A 25,012-nucleotide genomic window follows, 5' to 3' on the forward strand; every position below is an offset into this window, starting at 1 on the left:
TTGGTAGCCTGCATTTCACTTTCTGTCTTTATGAATTTGCCTATTTTAGGTACCGCATATAAGTGCGGTCAGACAATATTTGTCCTTTTGTGTCTGGCTTCTGTCACTTAGCGTAATGTCTTCAAGGTTTATCCATGTTGTAGCAGGTATTAGAATTTTATTCCTTAAAAGGCTAGTAATAGCCCATTGTATGAATATACTGCATTTTGTTTATCTACTCATTTGTTGATAGACATTTATATAGATTCCACTGGGCATCTATATTCTGAATTAGCCCCCTAGGTGGTTCTGATGTTCAGCAGGCTTGGGAGCCCCTGGAATGAATGTTCTCCTGGTTAAACGATGTGTTGTATATACCAAGTTTAGGAGAAGGAGAGCCAGACATAATGCCATAAACTGAAAATATGTGATTGTCAGTATGCTTAAATATTTCTATGTAGGTATATGGAATTAACAGCATGACCTCTAATGCTAATAAAATACCCTAAACTCTACCCAAAAGTTCATGGTCTTCTGTTAGGAAGATAAAAGGTTTCACAGAGCCACTGGCACCTAATGTTAAAATATATAGTGCTATAAACCGTGATGTGCTGATGTGCTTGTCTTCCCCACACTGTTTTTCTTGATATCACCTTAGTTGCCAGGAATTGACCACGGTGGGAGTATTCATACCTTGGAAATCAGAATGCGTTTCAAAGTCAGGGCTTTTTCCTCTTAGAGAGCTGGCTGTTAAATATGGGAAGCACACCACTGATTACAAGCCAGGTGTTTGATATTTCTCTTCTTTTTAACAAGAGTTTCTAATGAAAGAAATATAATTTAAAAGTATAAGCCTTTGTTGATAAACTAAAATTCAGAAATCAATGGTTGCTCTGAGATTCAGGGAGTGCGGAAGATTCCAGTACAGCTCCCATGAGTGCCTGCTTTAGCTCCAGCTTGGATGAGGTGTGGGCTTACGGTGTGGAGGTTTCTCCTCATTCCTCTCCTGGTGTGATCACATGGGTCAGTAGCTGCTTTTCTTGACAGATATTTGGCAGTCTCTTCCACAGCTCCTGCCCATAGGTTAAGGTCTTTATCAATTTTTTTTTTTTTTTTTTGAGATGGAGTTTCACTCTTGTAGCCCAGGCTGGAGTGCAATGGTGTGATCTTGGCTCTCCGCAACCTCTGCCTGCTGGGTTCAAGCGATTCTCCTGCCTCAGCCTCCCCCCAGTAACTGAGATTACAGGCGCCTGCTACCACACCAGGATAATTTTGTATTTTTAGTAGAGATGGGGTTTCTCCATGTTGGTCAGGCTGGTCTCGAACTCTCGACCTCAGGTGATTCGCCCGCCTCAGCCTCCCAAAGTGCTGGGATTACAGGCGTGAGCCACTGTGCCTGGCCAAGGCCTTTATCAGTTTTGTCCTGTTTTTAGAATGGGTGAATTTTTCTCTTTAATGCGCGTATCTACCCATGGTTCAAATGTAACAAAGAACCCCTCTGATGTCATGGCATGAAATCAGAGGCAGCCACACAGACTTCCAGAAGACTCTGTACAGTGTTGCACTGTTGAATCAGGTGTCTCTTCTGCTGGCTGCATGGTTCTAAAATCATCCCAAACAAATGAGTCTCAGCTCAGACTCTCCAGCAAACAGCCCAGGTGAAAGAGGTGGTAGATAAGAAGAAAAAGATGGGTACAGGAATGTGTGTTTTCACAGGCCCCCTAGGAATGCCCTTAGTCCTTGGACTACTCGTGGAAAAACGCTTCCCAAAAGTGTACTTGGCAAACATAAGCAGGCTTCATTCCACAGTTAACGAGGCTTCTCAATGAGGCATAGATCAAGCCTGATATTTCCATATAAGCAATTTTTAAAATGGTCTAAAAAGCACCTAGCAGGGGTATTTTGTAGACATAGACAAGCTTATTCTAAAATTTGCATGAAAAGGCAAAGGACCTAGAATAACTGAAACAACCTTGAAACACAAGAATACAGTGAGAGGAATCAGTCTACTCAATTTCAACGTGTGTAGTACAGCTACAGTAATAAAGATGACATGGAATGGACAGAGGGATGGACACACAGATCAGTGGAATCGAATGAAGGACCCGGACTGAGACAGAAATATATCCACCTGATTTTTAACAAAATGCCAAAGAGATCTGATGGAAGAAGGCTAGCTTTCTAAACACATGGCGCTGGAGCAGTGAGCTGTTCATAAACAAACAAAACAAACAAAAAAACACACAAAAAACAAACACCTCACCTAAACTTTATACATCATATGACTAGGTCAAAATTAATCACAAACTTAAATGTGAAATGGAAAACTGTAAAACTCATAGAAAACATATGTAGGAGAATATTTGTGACTTAGAGCTAGGCGGAGTTTTCAGACTTGACACCAAAAGCACTGTTCATAAAAACGAAAAATTGATAAATCTATCTCATCAATATAGCAACCATTTGTTCTATGGAAGCTTTGTGAGGACAACAAAAAATCTAATTAGAAATGGGCAAAAGATATGAAGAGACATCTCATCAGAGTATATACAGGTGACAATGAAGTGCATAAAAAGATGTTTAACATCATTAGCTGTCAGGAAAATGCAGTTAAAGCTACAATAAAATATTAACTCACTTATCAATATTGCTAAAAATATAAACATCAAACCCTTGGACAACATGGGTTTCAACTCTGTGAGTCCACTCACACACAGATCTTTTTCAATAAAAGTTACACCCAAGTGTCCCTGCCTCTCCTGTCTCTCCTTCCACCTCCTCCACCTCCTCCACTTTTTCCACCTCTGCCACCCCTGAGACAGCAAGACCAACCCCTCGCCTTCTTCCACCTACGTTAATGTGATGAGGGTGAAGACATGTATGATTATCCACTTGTACTTAATGAATAGTAAATATATTTTCTCTTCCTTATGACTTTCTCAATAACATTTTCTTTTCTCTAGCTTACTTTTTTGTAAGAATACAGTGTATAATACACATAACATACAAAATATATGTTAATCAACTATGTTATTGGTAAGGCTTCTGGTCAGCAGTAGTCTCTTAGTAGTTACATTTTTGGGGAATCAAAAGTTATATTCAATTTTTGACTTCAAGAAGGTTGGTCAAGGGTCAGTTGTAGAGTGATAACACCAAATGCTAGTGAAGATGTGGAAAATCTCTCATACACTGCTGGTGAAAATGTCAAATGATTGTTCGGCCACCCTGGAAGTCAGTATGACAGTTTCTTAAAGAACTAGACTTACACTTACCACATGACCCAGTAATTGCACTCTTGAGTATTTATGCCAGTGAAACAACGAACAAATGTTCATCACAGCATTATTTGTAAGAGGTAAAAAACTGGAAACAACCCAGATGCCCTTCAGTGGGTGAGTGGTTAAACCAGCTGTGGTATATCCATACCAAGGAATGGTATGGATACAAAGGAACAAACAATTGATACATGCAACAAGTTGGATGGAGCTCAGAAGAATTATTCGGAGAGAAAAGAGTCAACCTCAAAAGGCTACATACTAGATGACTCCTTTAATATTCTTGAATAACAAAATTATAGAAATGGAGAGCTAACTAGTGGTTGCCAGGGGTTAGAGACAGAGGCAAGAAGCAGACTGAGTGTTGTTATAAACGAATAGCTTGAGGGAGTCTTGTTGTGATAAAACAATTCTGTATGTACGTGGTTACAAGAATATACACGTAATAAAACTGCACAGAAACCCACACCCAGACAGACACAAATGAGTGCGTGTAAAACTGGGAAAAATCTGATAAGCTTTGTGGATTGCACAATTGTCAATTTCCTTGTTTTGCTGCTGTCCTGTAGTTATACAAGATGTTAACACTGGAGGAGGTTGGGCAAAGGGTGCATAGAACCTCCCTGTATATTTGTTTGCACTTTTCTATGAATCTATATTTCAGAATTAAAAATAAAAGATAAAGAGTGATGGTGGAGTATTTTTGACAACTTTTCCTGATGAACCCTGAACACCCTATTTAATCAGCCAGAGAGTTTACATTAAGTAATATGCTTTCCAAAGTATAAAAATCATGCAGGATAATGCATTAGTGACACAGATGGTGTTTCATATGTGTGTTGTAGATAACGCATTTATTCTTTACACTGTTACGGATGTCTTTGAAATTACTTTGAGGAAACTGAGGGTTCCATTCTTGACTTTTTGTCTATAGCCACCGTAATTTTTCTTATGAGGTTGTTGGTTGTTTGTTGTCTTTAAAGAAATCTTAGTTTCTTAGGCTGCTACTATGCACCCCAAACTAGAAACATGTTCCTATTATGAAATGCATTAAGGGAGAAAAGTCCTTGCTGCAACTTTTTTTACATCACCCAACATTCTTGCATTTGCTGTCTTCTTAGCATAAACACTTCTAAATATGGGAGTGCCTGTTGCTCAGGGCTGAATCCCATTGCAAAACATGTTGCTATTATGAAAAATGTATGAATTCACCGTTAGATGTTTGAAGTTGATGCTTTGAGCCCTCATTATTTGTTGCTTTCTAATGTTGAAAGGCCCAAGGCTTAGCATAGTTGGTAGCCAAATGTAAATACATTTAGAACAGAGTTCAAACTAAGTCCTCAAAATCAGCTCTTACCACTCCAGCCGCAAAATCTGCATTTAACCTTAAATACTGGCTTTCTACCACCACTGGAACATCCTTTTAAAGTATCATTGATAGGAAGCATGCCATCTTCCCCAGGGACAACACTTTTACTACTGAAGCTACCACTTTCTGAACTCCTCCTTTGTGTCTAGCACAACCCAAATAGTGAATGGAACATGGCTTTTAGAGTAAGACAGAAGAGTGGCCATTTGTTCCCAAAGTAATTGTGCTTTTCTGAAGCTTGATTCCCTTATTTCTAAATATCGGGGGTAAAATGTTATCTGTTGTGGAGTTAGATGTGCTCCCTTTGCACTACGAGGTCCTGATTATCTGTTCTATAGTGCTAGTATGGTTTGTCTCCATGTCCCCACCCAAATCTCACTTTGAAATGTGATAATCCCCATGTATCAAGGGTGGGGCCAGGTGGAGATAATTGAATCATGGGGGCAATTTCCCTCATACTGTTCTTCATGGTAGTGAATAAGTCTCACAAGATATGCTGGTTTTATAAAGGGGAGTTCCTCTGGACACGCTGTCTCTCCTGCCACCATGTGAGAAGTCCTTTTGCTCTTCCTTCATCTTCCACCCTAGTTGTGAGGCCTCCCCAGCCCTGTGGAACTGTGAGTCCATTAAACTTCTTTTCTTTACACTTTACCCAGTCTCGTGTATGTCTTTATTAGCAGAGTGAGAACAGACTAATACAAGTGCTTTTATGAGAATGAAATTAAGTCCTTTATGTGAAAACTCCAAGTTCAATGCCTCACCTATAATAATTATGCAATTATTTAAATTTTCTTTCATTTTCTTTTCCCTTTTCCTGTTGGAAGATTATTTGTATAATATTTTTCAAATTGTTTTTGGTACCTCATCTTTGGAAGCGGCCTTCAGTGACGTTTTCCTGCCTTATAATCTCACAGGACTGTCTCTCCTGGTGTAATACTATTTTCCTTCTTTCTCCATTTTTGTTCAGCATGAGCTCAACTTAGTTCTTCCTTCTTTTCCTGTTGAGAGGCAATGAGGGCTGACTGCTTGACAGTGGGGTGCTGAGGGCAGGATGGCTTTTTCAATGGGATTCAGCCCTAAGCAATAGGCACTCCCATCTTTAGAAGTGTTTATGCTGAGAAGAGAGCAAACACAAGAATGGTGGGTGATGTATAAAAGTTGCAGCAAGGATTTTTCTCCCTTAATGCGTTGCATATTCCCTTTATTGTATTAATTACATTAAAAATTCAAAAGTATATTTTATTGACTAGAATCCCAATTTATTTGCGGTTCATAGAATGTATTGTATTACCTTATGGTCAATGGCAGATACTGTATCTATTATGATACTGTAAAGTTATGTGACTGAGCCACAATTTCATCACTTTACAGTCTCCAGTAAACACAAATATTAGAAATCCAAGGAAGTCATGTGGAAGTTTTTTTTTCTTCCTTTATACTGGTGAAGTGAGTTGAATTTGCAAGTGATTCACTGTACTTATCTGAAATTTCTGTGTATTTGGGGTTTATTCATTAAATCATCAAAAATTAAGTGAAATAGCTTTCTATCTTTTTTTTCTATTGCCAATTATTTCATTTCAATCACATATTGAATTCCTAATTGGAAGCGAAACTAAAAAAGCAATGAAAAAAATTTTTGTGGTAAGGAAGCACACACTACTATTTAAGAACTCAGTTCATGGGCCTGATTCTTTCTCTTGAGACTGAGGAAATGGTTTGGCTATAAAATTCCCATTAGCCAAAAATAAGCTCAATTGCCTCCAGGATTCATGGTAGGTACAGCCTCGAAGAGTAATAAAAGCCTGTTTTAAATGAAGTCTTAAGGACACTGTTTAAGCCCCAGAATGGATAGTCAGATTTTATGTTTATCCCTTTTGATTATACTTCCATATGTTTCTGGAGAACAGTGTCTGAAAAGTGGTTCATTAAAAAAAAATTGTATTGGGCTGGGGTAATTTGGGGCTTATTGACCAAGTCCAGGGGAGCAGGGGTGCCCTATCAGGTGGCCTGGAAGCAGCAAAGCATGGCAGACCTGTCTGCTCTGTTTCCTTGTGCCATGTGGCATGAAATGACTTCAAAGACTCCCAGTTTGGTTTAATTTAAATAAATATGACTGTTTGTGTGCTTATTAAGAAAAGAGTCAAGAATAAACCAGTAGTTGGGCAACCAAAGTAGGTTTTTGAAAGGAAAAGGCACTCTACTGAAAGTTCACTTATCTGAATAGCTCCAAGAAAGCTTTCCTGTTTCTGGAAGAGGAGTTGAATGGGCCCACATACCCAAGAGAAAACAGGAGGTCCAGTGAATGTCACCTTTTCCATGTTCTATTTCTGTGGTTTGTAGGAATAGCTGTATGTTGGTGCCTACTATTTATTACCAATGAAATTAAACATTTATCAAGTCCTTCCCATAAACAAAGGGACTTGGAATTCACATTGTGCCTGGAGAAAGAACACAGGAGCATACTCTGAGTGGGGAAGTTTCATGGAAGGCTTCCCAGAGACTATGATCTTAAGCTGAGTCTTGAAAAAGGATGAATTAGGCAAGGAAGGAAAGCTTGGGTGACCTAGGTTTCCTTGTGGGACAATGGAGGTGGAGAAAATGGATGAGATCCAGGCTTTTCAATAAGGGACCAGCATGTGCAAAATCTCAGGTTGAGATCTTCTGGCCATGTTTTGGAGAATTCTAAGTAGAGCTTCTCTGCAATGGAGGGAGTACAAGTTTGGGAGCAGCAGAAGAGAGGATGAAGAGGTGAGTTGAGGCCAGGCCTGGGATCTCTTTGATGTTTAGTAAAGGTCCATGGTTTTCAATCCTGGCTACATGTTAGATTCCTCTTCCACTTCCTACTTTTGGAAACTTTGATCCAATTTGTCTAGAATAAAAGGGCTAGGGGTGGGTGTGCCTCGTTTATACCTCAGCCAGGCTGTGCACCATTGGTCATTGTGAATGATATGAGCAGGCCAGAAAGAGCACACAGTGACAGCTGTGTAGGAGAATGGCTTAAGAAAGGTCCCTACCACAAGCAGAAGAAACAGTCAGTGAGCCTGTTGCAATAGTACAGGCAGGCGAGAAATAACCAGCAGCTAAGCTGAGGCTGGAGTAGAGAGGCTGGAGAGGTAACTGGGAGAGAGCATCTAGAAGGTGTGGGAGGGCATTGAAGAAGGAAAGCCCAGTCAGCCCTCCACAAAGAGGCTCCAGACAATAACAACTGAGTGTCTTTTTCTTGGGCCCTTAGAAGGCAGCTATAGCACAAAAGAGTAAAGTTTTAGCAGAGGGATGGTCGGGTCGGAAGCCAGATAGCCTTAGCTGAGGAACTTGAACGTGCATTATTCAGAAGCTTGCGAATTCACTATGAAGGTAACCCCAGGCAATGACATGGAGTTCTAGGGATGAAGGGAAAGAACTGGAAAGGTAGGTTGGGGGCATGTTGTGAAGGCTTTGGGTAGCAGGGCGTAAGTTATTCATAATGGTAAGATCCAGTTCTTTGCCATTTGACTGATGTTAATGTGAAAAATGAGAGGATTAAGACTAAATGGGAGAAACTAGGCACAGCTAAGGCTCATTAGAAGGCCAATGCCATTTTTTTATGGTCCCGATGATTTTTAACAGCTATTTTAACAACAGAATGATGAAAATGTGTGGTATTCTTTCTCCCTGGGGATAATGTGGCCACTGAAAAAGGTCACAACTAATAGGAAAAATGAGTTTTATTGCTTAACTGTGGATTCAATTAATTTGTGCTCTTCCTGTTTTCGTTGCCCCGTTTTCTCAGTTGACTAGTTGACTACGCCAAGCTTCTCCACAAGAATAGGAATGTTAGGACAAATACTCTGGAGTTCTTTCCCACCCTGAAAAGAATTAACATAAGAAAGCCAAAATATATACAAAAGAAAAGCGTAGCTGATTTAGGCTCATTGTTGTATTATTTTAGATGTAAGGAACAACCATTGAGCTTTGAGTGATGGTTTAAATCAGGGTTTTTCATCCTTGGCACAATCGAAATTTTGAGCTGGTTAATCCTTGGTGCGCATTGTCGGATGTTTAGCATCATCCCTGGCCTCTACCCATTAGATACCTATAGCACTCCGTATCTTCCAGCTGTGATAACCCGAGATGTCTCCTAATGTTGCCCAAAGTCCCCTGGGTAGGGGTTAGGGTGAAAGGCAAAGTCGCTCTCACTTGAGAACTGCTGGTTTAAAGATATCGTAGTGATTTTATCAGAAAATTACCACACCTCCTGCTGCAGTACTGATGGTTTTATTGAAGCTTATAAAATCTCAAATGCTTTTTGTCACTAGAAGAAAACTCATGAATGTTTATAAATCCCTTGTAGGGAGTTTCTTTTAAATATTTAAAGAAAAAAAAGCTACTTTACTGGTTGCTGCATATTTACCTGACCAGTCATCTAATTATTCCAGTCACTTACTCTTTTATTTAATTACTAGATCTGCTATGATTTAATTTTATATGGACAAATGCTGGTTTTATTCCTGGGCCATGAAATCCTCAAAGCAAAGGTTATTATGCTGAATTGGAAAATGCTAAAATAATACTAGCAATTTAGACCTGGTTGTAAAAATGTAATTTTCACACGGCACCTGGATTCTAGTGTTAGTTTCAAATCTAATTTCTTCTAATTTGGAGTAAGCCCTTTAGCCTTTTTGTGCAAATCTTCTCATCTGTAAAAAGAAGGAGATAAACTATAGTATCTGTAAGTTTGCTTCTATTCTAAACATCAACACTTGAATATATTTACATTATTTCATTGAGTTGTTCCTCCTGCTCCCATAATATACCTCTCAATGCAATTAAACCCAGAATGTGTCCCAGAATGTGGTCCATGGTGCTGGTCTACAATAAGATGAGTACAGAAATGGACAGTAAACAGGGATGTTTAATATAATTTGGTAGTGTATTCTGTACCTATTACATGTAATAATAAGAGTTAGGCCTATATTTTGTCTCTTTGAAATTCAGTTTTTTTCTGGTAGATCACTTTTATTATATTTTATCAAAGTATCAGTCCACACTGGATTAAAAAACAAAAACAAAGGCAGGGTGCGGTGGCTCACGCCTGTAATCCCAGCACTTTGGGAAGCAGAGGCGGGCGGATCACTTGAGGTCAGGAGTTCGAGACCAGCCTGGCCAATATGGGGAAACCCCGTCTCTACTAAAAATACAAAAAATTAGCCGGGCGTGGTGGCAGGCACCTGTAATCCCAGCTACTCAGGAGGCTGAGGCCGGAGAATCACTTGAACCTGAGAGGCAGAGGTTGCAGTGAGCCGAGATCATGCCATTGCACTCTAGCCTGGGAGAGAAGAGCAAAACTCTGTCTCAAAACAAAAACCAAAAAGCAAACAAACAAAAACAAAAACAAATCTGGTCTCTCACTAGAGGGAGTTTGAGAAGCAATGCCTGGATGTATGATGGAAAATTTTGTCTGCATCTCTTTCTACCATGGCCAATAAGAGATAGTGTATTCCATCTCTCTGTAATTTAAATAAAAATAGGGCAAGATACTGTCTGTTTACCCTATTAGTAGCATAAAGTTGGTGGCAAATAGAATTAATTGTAAATAAATTTATCTAACAGAAAATAAGAAGTCATTTATTTTTGGAGTACATATAATGTTTTCTTTGATTGTATGTGTAACTGAGTCTTCATTTAGCTCAAGCTACTTTCATGAATTAAAATAACATGTTTATCTTAGAACATAAACCCAAAGAGCAATGAGAATGTCCTTTCTTTAATTATCTTTTTTTTCTGAGAGTTCTTACATATGAAATCTACTCTAATGCTTGATGTACTGAAGTCTCCATAAGTAGTTGATGGTAGTGAGGGTAGGTGAAGAAGGAAAAGGTGTGGATTACATTTACTAAAGAGATTTTCAGAGATGTTTTGGAGTCTATTCAGTCACTCAGATTCATCCATCATTTGAGAAGATCTGTTATATGGACTCAGATGTGATAGAATGACATGTAAACAAGGTTGGTTAAGCAATGGAGCACTTCACAAAGTGACCTTCGTCCGATTTTCCAGTATTATTGTCCAATCTTTCTTTATGTGGTAAAATATGGTGGAGGAACAAGGCTTCCCACTGACAGTTATTTGAAGCAGAAAACACTGTTGGTTTCCTTGCACTGTGGACCATTTATTCCAATACCTTTTATCCCATAAAGAGTGGAATAACTCAGACGGCCTGGTGCTCCTCCTGGGAGCCCTTTGCACATGACCTGGCATTGTTTGGGAACAGTCTCTTAACCCTGGCCCACATGGATTTTGTAGTACACTTCCTCCTCTAAAACAAAAAAGGCAAGATCTTTGCCTGCACTATTAGCAGCAAAAAGTTACCCTTTCTTTCAGTTTTTTAATTCAGATGATGAAAATATATAACATATTTGGAAACTCCACTGGCGGACTTGGCAGGCGTTTCATATTTACTTGGACTTAACATGAATTGGCTTTGGTTCTCTGATTTCCCCGCCTCCATCTCTCGGAGCAAGTTATTTATTATCTGAATGAGTCTGTGTTAGTGGATCAGACATGCACATGGCACGTCTCTTGTAAGTGCGTTTGTTCAGTAAGATTTATGCTAGACCAAATTGTTTTATATTGGTTTTCATTGTTGAAAATTTACTGTATTCATTCTCGGTTTGGCCTAAGTATTTGTAGTGTGCTAGGGGTTCCTGTGGTTGAACATTTTATCTCTGTAACACTTCATGCAAAGGAAATTAAAAAATATATAGTGAAAGCATTTCCCTAATGTGTTTCCAATCAGCTGTGTACTTTAGTAATTTGATTTGTAGGAACTAGAAGGCAGAGTATTAATGAGCCCTTTTCAATCATTCATAATTCTTTGGGAATTCAGATCATAGTTCCAAGTTTATGAAAACATCTATTGAGTTTTTTCTAAGTCCTTTGTTATTCTGCTTGAATGTATTAAGAGGGATTTTTTTTTTAACCACAGCATTATCTAAAAGTTCTCATGGAAGGAGTGAGTCTCTTCTCTGCGTCTTGGACAAGAAAAACGTGATGTGAATTGAGGTTGATTAGCTTGCCAGAAATCAGTCATTGAAATAGAGAGCCAGGCCCTTTTATTTCTGCATTATCACATGTGTGTGTTCCTGCTTCTGTACTTTTTGTATTAAGCAATCCAGACTATGTATTGGTAAATCTCTTTGCCTAATGGGCTTCTAAGGATACAGTGACTATAGGCATTGCCAGGTGCATCTTCCTAGATTGTGTAACCCACAGCGTGGAGGGGTATTTGTACAAACTGACTCAAGACCTAGGCTGTGATTTCCACACTATTGTTTCTTTGGCCCTTTTCCATAGAGACTCAAGCTAACTGGCTTATTTCTTCTTTTGAGGATCTCTGGCCTTTGACTTCTCTTTTTGCCAAATAATAAACATGTGATAATCCATACTTGGGTAGTTTCAGATTTGCTTAATCTAATTTACTACCTAAAAGTAATATAAAAAATAAATATGAAATTATAGTTCTTAGAAATGGAGGTAAGAGTTGAACGTTTTATCTGGTGAAGACAGTAGCTCATCAACAATCTTGGATGTGTATAGAATTTTGCGTTCAATTCCTGTATTTTCATTTTCTGCTTTTATTTTCTATCATGTTTTAAGCTTCACTCTTGATCTTGAGTTAAGTTAATCTCATGTAAGATCCCTTTTCATAGTGGTGTTTTTAGCTCTGTTACTCCTCATACATCATTAGGCATAAGTCAAGTCATAAGGTTATACATTTTGGCCATGAGAGTTCATTAATCTATGGCTTTACACTTGATGATATAATCCAGGAGGTTAATCTTTTCAGTAGTCAATGAATTAATGTAAGTGAATGTCAAGTGGATACTTAGAAGGCTTAGTTGTGTTTTGGGAAAAAGTAGCCAAAGAGCATGGTGGTTCCTGTGATCGCTAATTTGGGCTTAGAGAACACAACTTATTTTGCTCCAAACAGTAAAGGAAACCCATATCCATTCTTGGCCTTTCTTCCTGCTTCTGTGTCTCCTGTCTAGGTTGCACCTATGAAGGAAATACCTATAACAGCTCCTTCAAATGGCAGAGCCCGGCTGAGCCTTGTGTTCTACGCCAGTGCCAGGTAAAGTTCAACTATTTCTCTCTTTAGTAAAAAGGAATCCATAGAGTCCGCTTTAGTCACCCCTTCACACAGCACAGAACAAAACCCTAAAAAGGCCAAACAAAAATGAAAAACCAATGAAAAAGCAACTTTATTCTTGTGTGTACTTACTGTGACATTCATCATAACGAGACAGGTGCAGCATAGATATTGTGTAGAACTTGCTTCCAGAAACATAGCGGAATTGTCCACCATTGTTCAATTGTGCCTGGAAAAACTCCAGGAAGATGCACATGTCCTTGGGGAAAATTCATGTCTTCCTGTGAAGTCATCTTTGAGCAAAACATGAATTCCTCTTAGCAGAAAGGGGGTTTTGTTAAAGGATGTATGTTTCCCTTCTTTGATTTAGAAAGATTTTGAACTGGATCCAATCTGTAAACTATTACATTGAAGCAATTAGTATACCGTAACTCGATGATTTCAACCTGACAAATTAAAAAACCACCAATTCAGCAACTAGGGAGTCCACTGTGGCTGATCCTTATTGAACTCTGAAAAGAGCAGTGATTCCACATGGCTTTAACCCTGTCAGGTGTTAAACACAGCAAGATAAACTAAAGCAGAAATGAAAAGCCTAAATTTTCAAACTCCTCCTTTAAAAAAAACAAGCACACAAAATCTCTTTGTACGTACTCTGTTAAAAATTATGCTCATCTAATTTTGACAAAACTAAAAAATGCTTCTTTGTAGAGAAGGTGCTGTTAAATCATTTTATCCCTAACCCCATTTCGTTGTCCAAGGATATGCTTTTGCATTTAAAGGAGATTGAAAGGTTAATATAATAATGGATGTTTCTCCTTGCTCTTATCTTAAGCATAGTGACGTTTAGTTTACTGAAATCTAAATTTTATGTAGTTACACTCCTATTATATGCCACGATAGGTGTGTTCATTCATAAGAACTTCAGCTATTTATTTAGTTAAATATTCAGCTTATTTATGTAGGAAATCTGTTACTTGTTAAAATAAGCAGTAGGTAAACAAATATAAATAATAAGTTATTAAATCAACAAATATTTGCTGGATTTTTGCTCCAGATTGCAGGTCCAATAAGTGTCATACTGCAAAGGGATGAGAGCAATAAGTTTCCATAACACCAAAATCCCACATATGTTCCAAAATTTATACCACTTTACCCATGCCCTGACTCTTGACCAACAAAATTTCCACTCTTTGATAGAGCACTCAGAAAACCAAAGCCATGGTTACAATGCTAAACAAGACAAGCACATATCCTCTGGAGTCTAGCATAGTATTCATATGTAACAGTCAGAGGTTTTGAAGATCCTCAAGTTGCATGGACCAGCCGTGGGTGAATTTTGCTGCCTTTGGGTGAAGACTTTGTTTAAATTAAGTGGAAGCTATTATATGGGAGGAACTATTTTGTTGACTGAATAACACATTAAGCCATTATCCATTGTTAACCCTGAAACTGCAATTGCCTAGCATCTCTGGTCAGTAGGGCCCAGAAAGAGTGATGCAGGAATCTCTACTTACTGTTGAAAGAGATCTTAAAGTCCAGCAGCCTTGGAAGTCAGGAGATGCTGACCTGTACGATGGGGCACAAAAAGTGGATGTTACCTACCCAAGAGGAACTTTGCCCTTCATTTTTCCTCCTTTCTAAAACCTTGTTTGTGCCCTGCTAGCTAGGATAATATTTATTCAATATGCAGAAAAGCAAGCTGCGGTGAAGGGACCTACCAAAGGCTGCTCCTTTGCTCAGCTGGGACCTTCCCTCTACTGACTTGCTTCCTTCTTTAGGTATGAGACCTTATCTTGGAATGCAGGAAATTGCCATTTACTGGCACCTGTCAGGGAAGTCTTCTTGCTTCTCTGCAGAATGACACAATGGCAACCTCTCTTTGCATGCTCTTCTTTTCTCAGGGCACAAAATCAGCAACAGAGGATACAGTGTAGGGCAATAGGTGAAATATGGATTCTGACACTCACATAACTTGCTGCTTAACCTTGCTGTACCTCACTTTAACCACCTATAAAACAGAAATAGTATTCTCTTCAGGGGTAGTTGTAAGCAGAAAGCCAAACTGTTATTAAAAATGCTTCTGGTAGACCGCCTGCATGGACTGGGTACAACAAGGTCTCAGACAGATGACAGGAAGTCTAACGATCTGGCCTAGATCCATTTGAATTGAATTTTACCTATTTCCTATATCTTCCTACCAAGGGAGCTCTGATGGTGAGAAATTTACCTTTATTTTCCTGCTTTTAATTTCTTATGGGAAGAGGAAAATTTGAAGATCATGGACAGGAAATTCATGCTGGGAACTAACCTAAATCCTCCATCTGGATTGCAGATACTGAAGGAAAATTGATTTGGGGCCATGCATAGCTTTTTGCATTGCTTCAGTTACATAACTAAAGCATGGATCTTTTTGTGATGTTATATATTGCTGGTACCTTAGTTGTTTTTTTTCTTTCCCATGTGATTTAAGCCATAACAAATTCTCCAGTGAGTGGAAACCTCAGGCCTGACATGATGTGAAAACATTTAGGATGTAGCCCTTCTTGTTGGGTTGAGATGATGTGGTAGCAGACACGATGAAGAAAATGACCTAGTTGTCAATTTGTTATGTTTGTTTTCAGCCTGTGCCACCCCTCCCATCACAGACAACAACAAAAACCAAACCAAAAATAAAACACAAATCCATTTACAAAATAGGTAGAGAATCTGGAGAAAGCCCTTCGAAGGCCAACTCTGAAAATTAATTCTAAAAATGTTTCAATTGACATTAAGGTGATATTAGAGTCCCAATATCAATTTGAGACTCACTTGATTTATTACTAAGCCCTAAAGTCTCTATTTTGACATGTATAATATGAACTTAAAAATAGTTTTGTCTAATCCCTTCCTTTGATGCTTGAGGAAAACTGAGACCCAGGCTCTGTGTGAGGCAGAGTGACATTTCTAAGATTGCAGAGCTGGTCTAGTTATTTCTAGAAGGTTGGTAAGGATTTAGGTTCTCCAGGTGCTAGTCTGGGTTAAGATGCTTATACTCTGTGCCTCACCATTAATGGCTTGACATGAATAACAATGACAGAAAGTATAGGAGTGTGGAAAACCTAAAACAACTGTGAATGAGCAGCTAGATTCTGTTGGGTACTTACTGACAGCAAGAAGGTCTTAAAAACTAGATTTAAAAGGAAGCAAGAAGTTAGGGCCAAAGAGAAAGCAAAGACAGGGAAAATAAGAAGCGACAGATTTGCACTGAGTTCTAGAGCACTGATTGGGGTGAGCCTGGATCTCACCTCGTTGGTGTCTCATACCTCTTGCCCTGACACCCACCAAGCTTTGCGGTTTTTGTGCTTGGACACTTCTCCTACTTAGGTCACTTTCCAAAAGTAGTAACTCCGTGGGAATTCCGGGCTGACTTTGCTTGTGGTGTTCTGTGTTTCAGGAGGGCGTTGTCACAGAGTCTGAGGTGCGCTGTGTTGTTCACTGTAAAAACCCTTTGGAGCATCTGGGAATGTGCTGCCCCACATGTCCAGGTAACGTTCTTAGGAAGGGAAGGCTGGAAATCTCTGTGTGTTCCCTCAGGGATGCATGAATCTCCCAACCCCTCTTGTTGGAAATTTTCTTCCCTTTACATCTGTGTACCTAATGGGTTTAGAGAGTGAGCTCCTTTGCATAGAAATATCCGCTTGGCCTCCTTGGTGTGCCCAGCATGAATGCAATGTGCTGGAGGTCTTGGCATGCAGGTTCTCCAGGCTCCGAGGTCTGCTTTCCACTACACAGAGCCACAGGTAATGCTTATTTTGGAAGAAAAGGCTGTGGCTTTCTCTGGCTTCCAGAAATGTCTTTTTACTGCTTCATATTGCAAAATCCTGGCCAGAGCTCGCCGTGGTGATGAGGTGACCAGATGTTTTCTGAAAACTGAGAGCTGTGTCCCTAAGTGAATTTAGCTTAGGGTTTTGCTGGTCTCAGTTTTCTGTGTGGTTCAACAAGGTGAACCCTCTGTCTTTTTTAGAGGGACCTGCTTTCTAGCTGACAGCAAAAGGTTCTTTCCTTTGCAGTGGCTGGAACGTTTCCTTTTACTTTTCTGAACAGGATTACAAAGGCCTCCTGCATCTTTTCCTGCCCTTACATACAAGCCTGGGGATTTTGAGGTGAGAGATTTTTCCTGATCTCTTAAGCCACTGGCCGAAAGTCTCCGACAGGTGTTCTGCATTTTGTTGTTGTTGTTGTTGTTGTTGTTTTCTGAGTGCTTTTCCAGAGTGGTAATATGACTACTGCTCTGCTTTTGAGGTTAATCTCCAAAGGGCCTTCTGTTCTTGGAAACTTCCTGTGAAGTGGCTGAGGCACCACTGGACACTCTGCAGAGATGAGCTCCTGCTCCATTCTCAGGCACCTGTCGCTTTCCTCCATGCGGTCTGAAAGGCATGGTCCCTTTCAGAGTTCAGCCTTTTCTCACCCTTGAATGACAAGGATAGCCAGCTTCCACTTATGTCTAACCCTCCTCAGCTCCCCTGGCTGTCTTTATTCAGCTCCTTTTTCACACTGGGATTTCTGTAAAGCTTGTATTGTTCATGAGCTTACATGAAAGCCAAAGACTGGTTGAAAGTAACATTATTTTTTCCATTATTCAGTTATTTTGTGTCTATCAAGCAGAGATTGCTTGAGTGCTTTTCCTTCAGAATGCGTTGAAAGGTTTGTATCGCCTAACTGTATCCTTAAATGCCTACAGGATCTTTATTCAATGAGATCAGTAGTTGTTCAGGCTGCATACCAGAGTCACCTGGAAATCCTTAAAAAAATCAATCTTGATGATCAAGCTGCATCCCAGACCAATTCCATCAGAATCTCTGAGGAACTCTGGGGTCTCAGATCTCCCAGATAATTTCTATACATAGCCAACCCTGACATTGATAACAGAGCATATTTTATATACCATACAGATTTAAAAATGTCATAGCTCTTAAATATGAATTCAGTTGTGTTGAGTAGGCTGTTGCTTTATTTTTTATTTATTTTATTTTATTTTATTTTATTTTTTGAGGTGGAGTCTCGCTCTGCTGCCCAGGCGGGAGTACCGTGGCACGATCTCGGCTCACTGCAACCTCCACCTCCCAGGTTCACGCTATTCTTCTGCCTCAGCCTCCCAAGTAGCTGGGACTACAGGCACCCGCCACCACGCCTGGCTAATTTTTTTGTATTTTTAGTAGAGATGGGGTTTCACCCTGTTAGGATGGTCTCGATCTCCTAACCTCATGACCCACCTGCCTTGGCCTCCCACAGTGCTGGGATTACAGGCGTGAGCCACTGTGCCTGGCCGACTGTTGCTTTATTGACACAGAATCAACTCAGAGCTGCCCCCTCCTCATAACCATGGGATCCGTCATGGACCAACAATAATGAAATGGAACACTTCAAGCCCAAGACATTTCACCCTGTAGAACATTCTCACTTAGAAGATAGTCGTATTTTCAGGCTGCCTTTGAAACTGTGGGTACACAAACAGCAGAGTGATCTATTTCAGCAATTGAAGTTATATTTGAGCCATTGCTTCTTCCACTCTCTTTTTGGTTGGGTTTCTAGGAAGGAAAGGACTGAACTCCATGACTGCTCATATTACAGTGCTAAGTCCTCACAGCCATCCACTGTTTACACAAGAAGAAATTAGGCCCACCGAGAATAAGTGCCTGCCTGAGGTCTGTGAGTGAGTAAGGGCCAAAGATGGGGTTGGGATCCAGCCCCTCCTCTTTTCTGACCACCATAGGGCACTACCTCCCATGCCCGTACACACCGCAAGAATTGAGAAGCTTAGGTCCAGGTGCTCTGGGAGGCAAATCTTTAAGAATTGGTGTGCCAGTGTCACCCACCAGCCGTCTGACACCTGGGCAGGCTCTGTGTCCTCAGTTATGGGGTCATGAATCAATTTCATTCCCTCTCCTTAATTTCAAAGGCCAGCCTTTGGGATGCAAATTGGAGGATCCAGAAGGAACTGTATCCACGAGGCATTATCTTTTGTCTTGTGAGGGAGTCTTCAGGCAAATCTAGAGAGGGAGAGTCAAGAGAAGCCTTGGATATCCTCCTTGGTCACTCGGAAGGACTGGCATTGATCAGGAAATGGCATTCTGTGTAATGACAAACACGTAATCCGTGGTCAGTTTCTTCCCGAAGCAGATTTTAGGGCATTCTTGGTCGACTGCTCCTTCTTTTTCGCTGGGCTCTTTGCTCAGGAATGGTGGGTTGTGATGGAAACAATTTGCATAGAATTTTCATTTAAAATTCCTTTAAGTGGTCAAGTGTAGATTGTTATAGTTAATCTGGCAATCTGTATGACAAAATCAGTGGTGCAAACCTGTATGAAAGAACTGAAGCTGCCTTGTTGGAAGTGCACCTTAAAGAGAGACGACTGGGTATTTGCCATAGTAACAGTGCTGAGATACAGCCACTAGGAGGGTCCCACACTTACCAAGCCTTCTCGCATCACTGAGAATACCAAGGAGCTGCTTGATTGCTAACTCTGCATGCCACTAGAATACAGATCTTATGCCTGGGGCATTTTTTTAAACCACAGTTTAACTTCGTAATGCAACTTCAGGCTCAGTAGCACTTGTCTGCATGTCTTCCATTTAACAAAGGGCTCTGTATCTAGCTTAAGATGAATAAGGTCAGTGGCCAGATCAGGTGGGGGTAATGCCCATTCTTCTTTGTCAGGAACCAGCAGCTCCAAGAGCTTGGTGGGTTCTGCAGATGGCTTTAGCTGGCAGGCCTTGAACACTCATTCTCAGGGGCATGGAGCAGTCTTCCACAAGACCCTGCTTTGGCTAAGTTTTGCCCACTGCTAGCTCTGCTCCCAGCACTGTCTTCCATGGAGAAAGTGACCTCAGCTGTCCTGGCCCAGCGTCTTGTGAGGTCAGTCCTGAGGAAAGTGGCTTTGCTGTTAACTCATAGTTGTCCCATGGCCTGTGTGACATAGGGTTCCTGTCTGCTCTGTGTGTCCTGCCATTTATGACCTCTCTTTGGAATTTGGCAGTGTCCCGGACATCTTTCTGAATAGGGGACACCTCCTGGGTTTTGGTCCTATTATTAGCTCAAGCTTGGAGGGGGCCACAGCCCCTTTAACAGAGAGTGTGGGGCTGAAAACCCGTGTGATACCTCCTGTCCTGCCTCTGCCCCTTCTTGCCTTTGTACCTGGTCCTCTGAGCAGTGCAGCAGATGGGTCAGAAATGATTTTTAATTCTAGCTCTGCCACCTGCCAGCTGGGGTGAGTTACTTTCCCCTCTGAGCCACATTTTCCTTATCTGTGAAAAGAGTGATGAAAGTCCCTACTTTGTAGGATCATTGGGGATATGGAGTGAGGTAGGGGTACCTAGGATGTGGTAGAGGCTGTGCCATTCTTAGGTACTCATCGAGTGGAGCCCCTGGTGTCATCTGCTCTGAGTTCATGGTTGACTTCTCTCCCTTGGCATTCCATCTGCCTCCTCTGGCCCCTCTGGGTTTGGTCCCTCTGGCAGTGGGCAGCATGATCACCACACAGCTCCCTGCATGGCTCTCTATGGTGCACTGCTGCCCCTTGGGCTGTCCTGGGTTCCAATGTCTTATTTGTTTTCCAGGATCTTTGGGGTTTTGGGTCCCATGCCCATCTTTTGCCTCTGTTTTTTTCTTTTCACACTATGCAGCAATCTTGTCCACTGGTTGAAGAGGACACTCGGCTGGGTGGAGATAGGCAATGGATGAACTGTGGATAGAAGGATTGTGTCAGGTTGAATGACAGTGGCCATTGCCCTAATTCTAAACTCTTCACTGCTTTCCAGGGTGTGTGTTTGAGGGTGTGCAGTATCAAGAAGGAGAGGAATTTCAGCCGGAAGGAAGCAAATGTACCAAGTGTTCCTGCACTGTAAGTCCTGCTGTGGATGTTCGCAGGGTGTCCTTCGGGCTAAGCGTTGCTTGTACTCACCAAGAGCACCCCTGGTCTCTACAGCCTCTCCCTCGACTCCTTTCTGGGGAAATGTCAGTCCCTCCTGATGTGGAGCCGAGGGAAAAGCTCATCCACCTGGCTCGGTGCTACTGACATTCTGGGCTGGGAAATTCTTCTTCATGGGCCTGTCCTGTGCATTGCAGGATGTTTAGCAGGGTCCCCTGGCTCCACCAACTGGGTGCCAGTAAACCCCTCCAGCTATACCACCACCAATGTCTGCATACCACCCATTGGTCCATGGAGGGCAAACTTGCTCCCGATTGAGAAACTCCGCTCCGAAGCATGAGGAAAAGAGGCTGCCTTTCCTCCATGTGCCTCCTTTTTTTGGGGAAAGCATGGATTTTCTGTTCCTCAGGGGTTGAGGAGCTTCTTACTGAGGCAGCTGCTTGTTTTTTTAGTGCAGCCAAATAAAAAGTGATGGGGACAAACACAGCTTGCTTCTGTGCATCCTGAGGGGTGAGAACCTGGTTTGAGGGCTGCTCATTTACAGGTTGCAGAGTGGATAGGAGGAAATCGCCTGAAATGGTGGGTTCAGGGCAGAGGAGGAATCAGACGAAGTCATAGGCTTGTCTTTCCAAGCATTACTGAATTCTAAGCCATATACTAACGATCTCTCCAACAAGCTTAGATATAAAAAAGAACTTGGCACATGCTATTATTTTAAAGGGATCTTTTTCATTAATATATGTTAAATTTAGGGTGAAGTCAGTGGTGGTGGTAGTGACAGAGAATCTAGTCTTAACCAGCTGCTCCAAGTTATTTACAGTAGGGAATTAGTACAAACTCTATTTTTTAAGCTTTTAATCTGTTATAATAAAGAACATACATTTTCCAAGTCACTTGTGACTCAGTCTGCATCTCAGAATATTAAAAGGAAAATACATGAGTAACTCTAGCATCCTAATTTCACCAAAACAGAATCATATGTGGATCATCATAAATCATAGCATTTGTTGTTTCTCTACATGTCTTTTCGAAAATCTTTCCTCCTCCCTTCAGTACACATGCACCCAACCTAGAGAATACAGATTAGAGGAAATATGACTTTTGTATGGGGTAGAAGGAGGTAAAAAGAAAGGGAGGGAGGAAGAGAGTATATATGTATGTGTCTATATATCTAGATATAAAACATATGCAATATACATAATATACATCACGTATATAATAATATATAAAAAACACAAAGTACTCATGAAAATAGCCATGAGCTTGCATATTCCAACTCAATCGCCATGTTGTTCCTCTCCTGCTAATTTTGATTTTTTATTTTTTGAGACAGAGTCTTGCTCTGTCTCCCAGGCTGGAGTGCAGTGGTGCTATGTCAGCTCACTGTAGCCTCTGACTCCAGATTCAAGTGATTCTCCTGCCTCAGCCTCCCGCGTAGCTGGGACTACAGGTATGCGCCACCATGCCTGGCTAATTTTTGTATTTTTAGTAGAAATGGGGTTTCACCGTGTTGGCCAGGCTGGTCTGGAACTCCTGACCTCAAGTGATCTGCCCGCCTCAGCCTCCCAAAATGCTGGGATTACAGGTGTGAGCCAGTATGCCTGGCCTAAATAGCTTTATTTTTTATGTAAATGATTTCTATTTGCCATTAAATATTACCCATTTCTCAATTTTATTTCTTCCATACTGTAAACTATGCAGCTTTCTGATAATTTTTTAAAAATAATCTTATGCTTCTGGGAGTAGGCTGAGAAAAAACAAGGCATATTTCAATAGGAAATTGTAAATGTGCATCTGAACGAACTGCCTTTCTGGGTAAAGGTGTGCCAAGGTCAGGCAGCTGAGCCTCCTTGGAGAGGAAATTTAGAAGGTGGTAAAGAAAATGGAAAGTTCCTGCAGCTGTACCAATGACAACCAGCCGAGTTCTCCAGTGCTGGAACTGGAAATGAGCTTAGAGATGATATGTACAGGGGTCACAAAGCAAAATGTACTGCAGGCGTTTTAATTTCATATGTTTCTAAACACAATGCATGATGAATGAAACACCAAGTTTTCCTGCCTAGTGAGTTCTTGCCAGACCTGGAGTCTATTCCTTTCTCATATCCTTGTATTTAATTTCATGTATTCCTGTATTCTTTCTAGTTTTCTGCAGTGCCACCCTCAGCACTCAAAGGGCGACTGATGACTTTGATTATGTTCCTGATATCAGTCTTTAGATTAACAGAATAAATGGGAGAGGCAATGGAGTTCTTGTTTGAGGATAGGACATTTGTGTACCAGCTTGGGTATGGGGAGTGTCATGAGAGCCGTTTTTCTTTTATGAACACACACATTTGAGGTGTAAGCTCGCTTTTTGGTAGCTTGTTAGTAAAATAATCTGGTTTTTAATATTCTTTCATTTTTGCTACCTTTTGATGGAGTACACTAAAATAAAAAGTAATGTCTTGGCAGCAAACGGCCCTCTCTTGAGGATGGTAACTGTGGAGTTGTTCACTTTAGAATGGAATATTCCAAATGTATGGCCTGGAGGCATGGAGTTTAACTAGGAGGCGTGGAGTTTGCCAGTGTTGCCCTGGCAGCCAGCTTGGAAGCTTTGGCATGTGAGGTGCGTGCAGGTGTGGGGTGCCGTCTTGCTGCGTGAGGAGGCAAAGCTGAAGAAGGGTTTTAGATGGGACCTGTGCGAGGCCACATGCCCCACTGAGGAGGCTGCCAGAGGGGTGTTCATAATGTTAGGCTGCAGCTTCCCTTGTACAAATGAAGACTGTATGTAAAAACCTGTTTTGCTTTGGTAAAAATAGAAAGATGTATATATAGAGAAATATAAACCTATTGTGCACTGGAGCATGTATATAGTATTTATGTGACTATATATTTGTGTATCTCTATATCTATAATTGCATGTATCTATACACACACACATATATATAAGTATATAAAAACATGCCTATAAATACAAATACAAACATACACATTTCTAAGATACTTCTCAACACATTTCTAACATACACATGTTTAAGATTGGATGCCCCAGAAACAGACCCTGAGACAAGTATATATGTGTAAGTAGTTTATTTGGGAGATACAGAAGGCATGGGCAGAAGAGTGTGGAGGGGAGACAAGGATGAAGAAGCAGCCAGTTGAGGGAATGTCACTAAGTGCTATGGTCTGAATGTCCCCCAAAACTCGGTTGAAACTTAATTGCCATTGTGGTGGTATTAAGAGGTGGGACATTTAGGAGGTGATTAAGCCACGAAGTCTCTGCTGTCATGAATGGCCAAGTGTCCTTATACAAGGGCTTGAGGGAGGAAGTTCATCTCTCTTGCCCTTCTGTCACTCCTGCGATGTAAGGACACAGCGTTCCTCATCTTTGGAGGTTGCAGCAACAAGGCGCCATCTTGGAAGCAGAGAGAGCAGCCCTCACCAGACACCAAACCTGCCAGCACCTTGATCTTGGACTTCCCGGCATTCACAACTGTGAGAAATAAATTCCTGTTCTTTATAAGTTACCCACTCTCAGATATTTTGTTATAATAGTACAAATAGACTTTGACACCAAGTGAGCTACCATTGTGTGTGACCAGAGCTTAGTCTTGCTGGGGAAAGTCTGGAAGCCAGTGTAAAATTCATGCCTCAGAATGTTTTCACTGAAGGAGGGAGAGAACTGAAATGTCTACACACCAACTCCAACCAGGCTTTGGTTGAGGGCTGCTCCTGGGGGTCTTGATTGGGTAGCATTTCCAGCCTACCCCTCAAGTGGCAGAGTGGTCTTTAGCAGCAAGAGGAAGAAACACAACAACAGATATTTCTCAACTTACAGTGGAATTATGCTCCGATAAATGCATTGTAAGTTGAAGATATCTTCAGTTAAAAATGCATTTAACACACCTAACCTACTGAACACTGTAACTTAGCCTAGCCTGTCTTCAGCATGCTCAGAACATTTGTATTAGCATATAGTTGGACAAAATCATCTAATACAAAGCCTATTTTATAATAAAGTATTGAATAGCTCATTAAGCTTCTTAAAAACTGTACTTAAAGTGAAAAGCAGAATAGTTGTATGGATATTCAAAAGTACATATTCTACTGAATCCATATCGCTTAAGTCAAAATATCATCAGGGACTAACTGGACTGGAAGTTAGAAGTGTGGGCATGTGCATGCACCAAGTGGTAAGGGTGAGAGGATGTGGGTACGGCAGCAACAGAGTCAGCTACAACATATATATGTGTGCATATGTGTCCATATATATGCACGTAAACATCTATACATTCATATATTTGTGAATATGTATGCGTATATGTGCAGACGCATATGCATACACACATATGCATAAACATGTTTGGAAGACT

The 25,012-nt window shown here is 40.9% G+C and overlaps 1 protein-coding gene across 2 annotated transcripts in view; it reads left to right on the top strand.

Annotated features, from left to right (window-relative positions):
• Nucleotides 1-25,012, top strand: part of BMPER (BMP binding endothelial regulator) — a 245,941-nt gene that overhangs the window by 49,261 nt on the left and 171,668 nt on the right. For both annotated transcript variants that reach the window (XM_050783275.1, XM_050783276.1), the window contains exons 4-6: nt 12,651-12,733; nt 16,188-16,278; nt 20,551-20,633. In XM_050783275.1, the coding sequence (XP_050639232.1) occupies nt 12,651-12,733; nt 16,188-16,278; nt 20,551-20,633 (257 nt within the window). The remainder of the gene's footprint in view (nt 1-12,650; nt 12,734-16,187; nt 16,279-20,550; nt 20,634-25,012) is intronic.

Source organism: Macaca thibetana, chromosome 3, assembly GCF_024542745.1.
Source record: "Macaca thibetana thibetana isolate TM-01 chromosome 3, ASM2454274v1, whole genome shotgun sequence".
NCBI lineage: Eukaryota > Metazoa > Chordata > Mammalia > Primates > Cercopithecidae > Macaca > Macaca thibetana.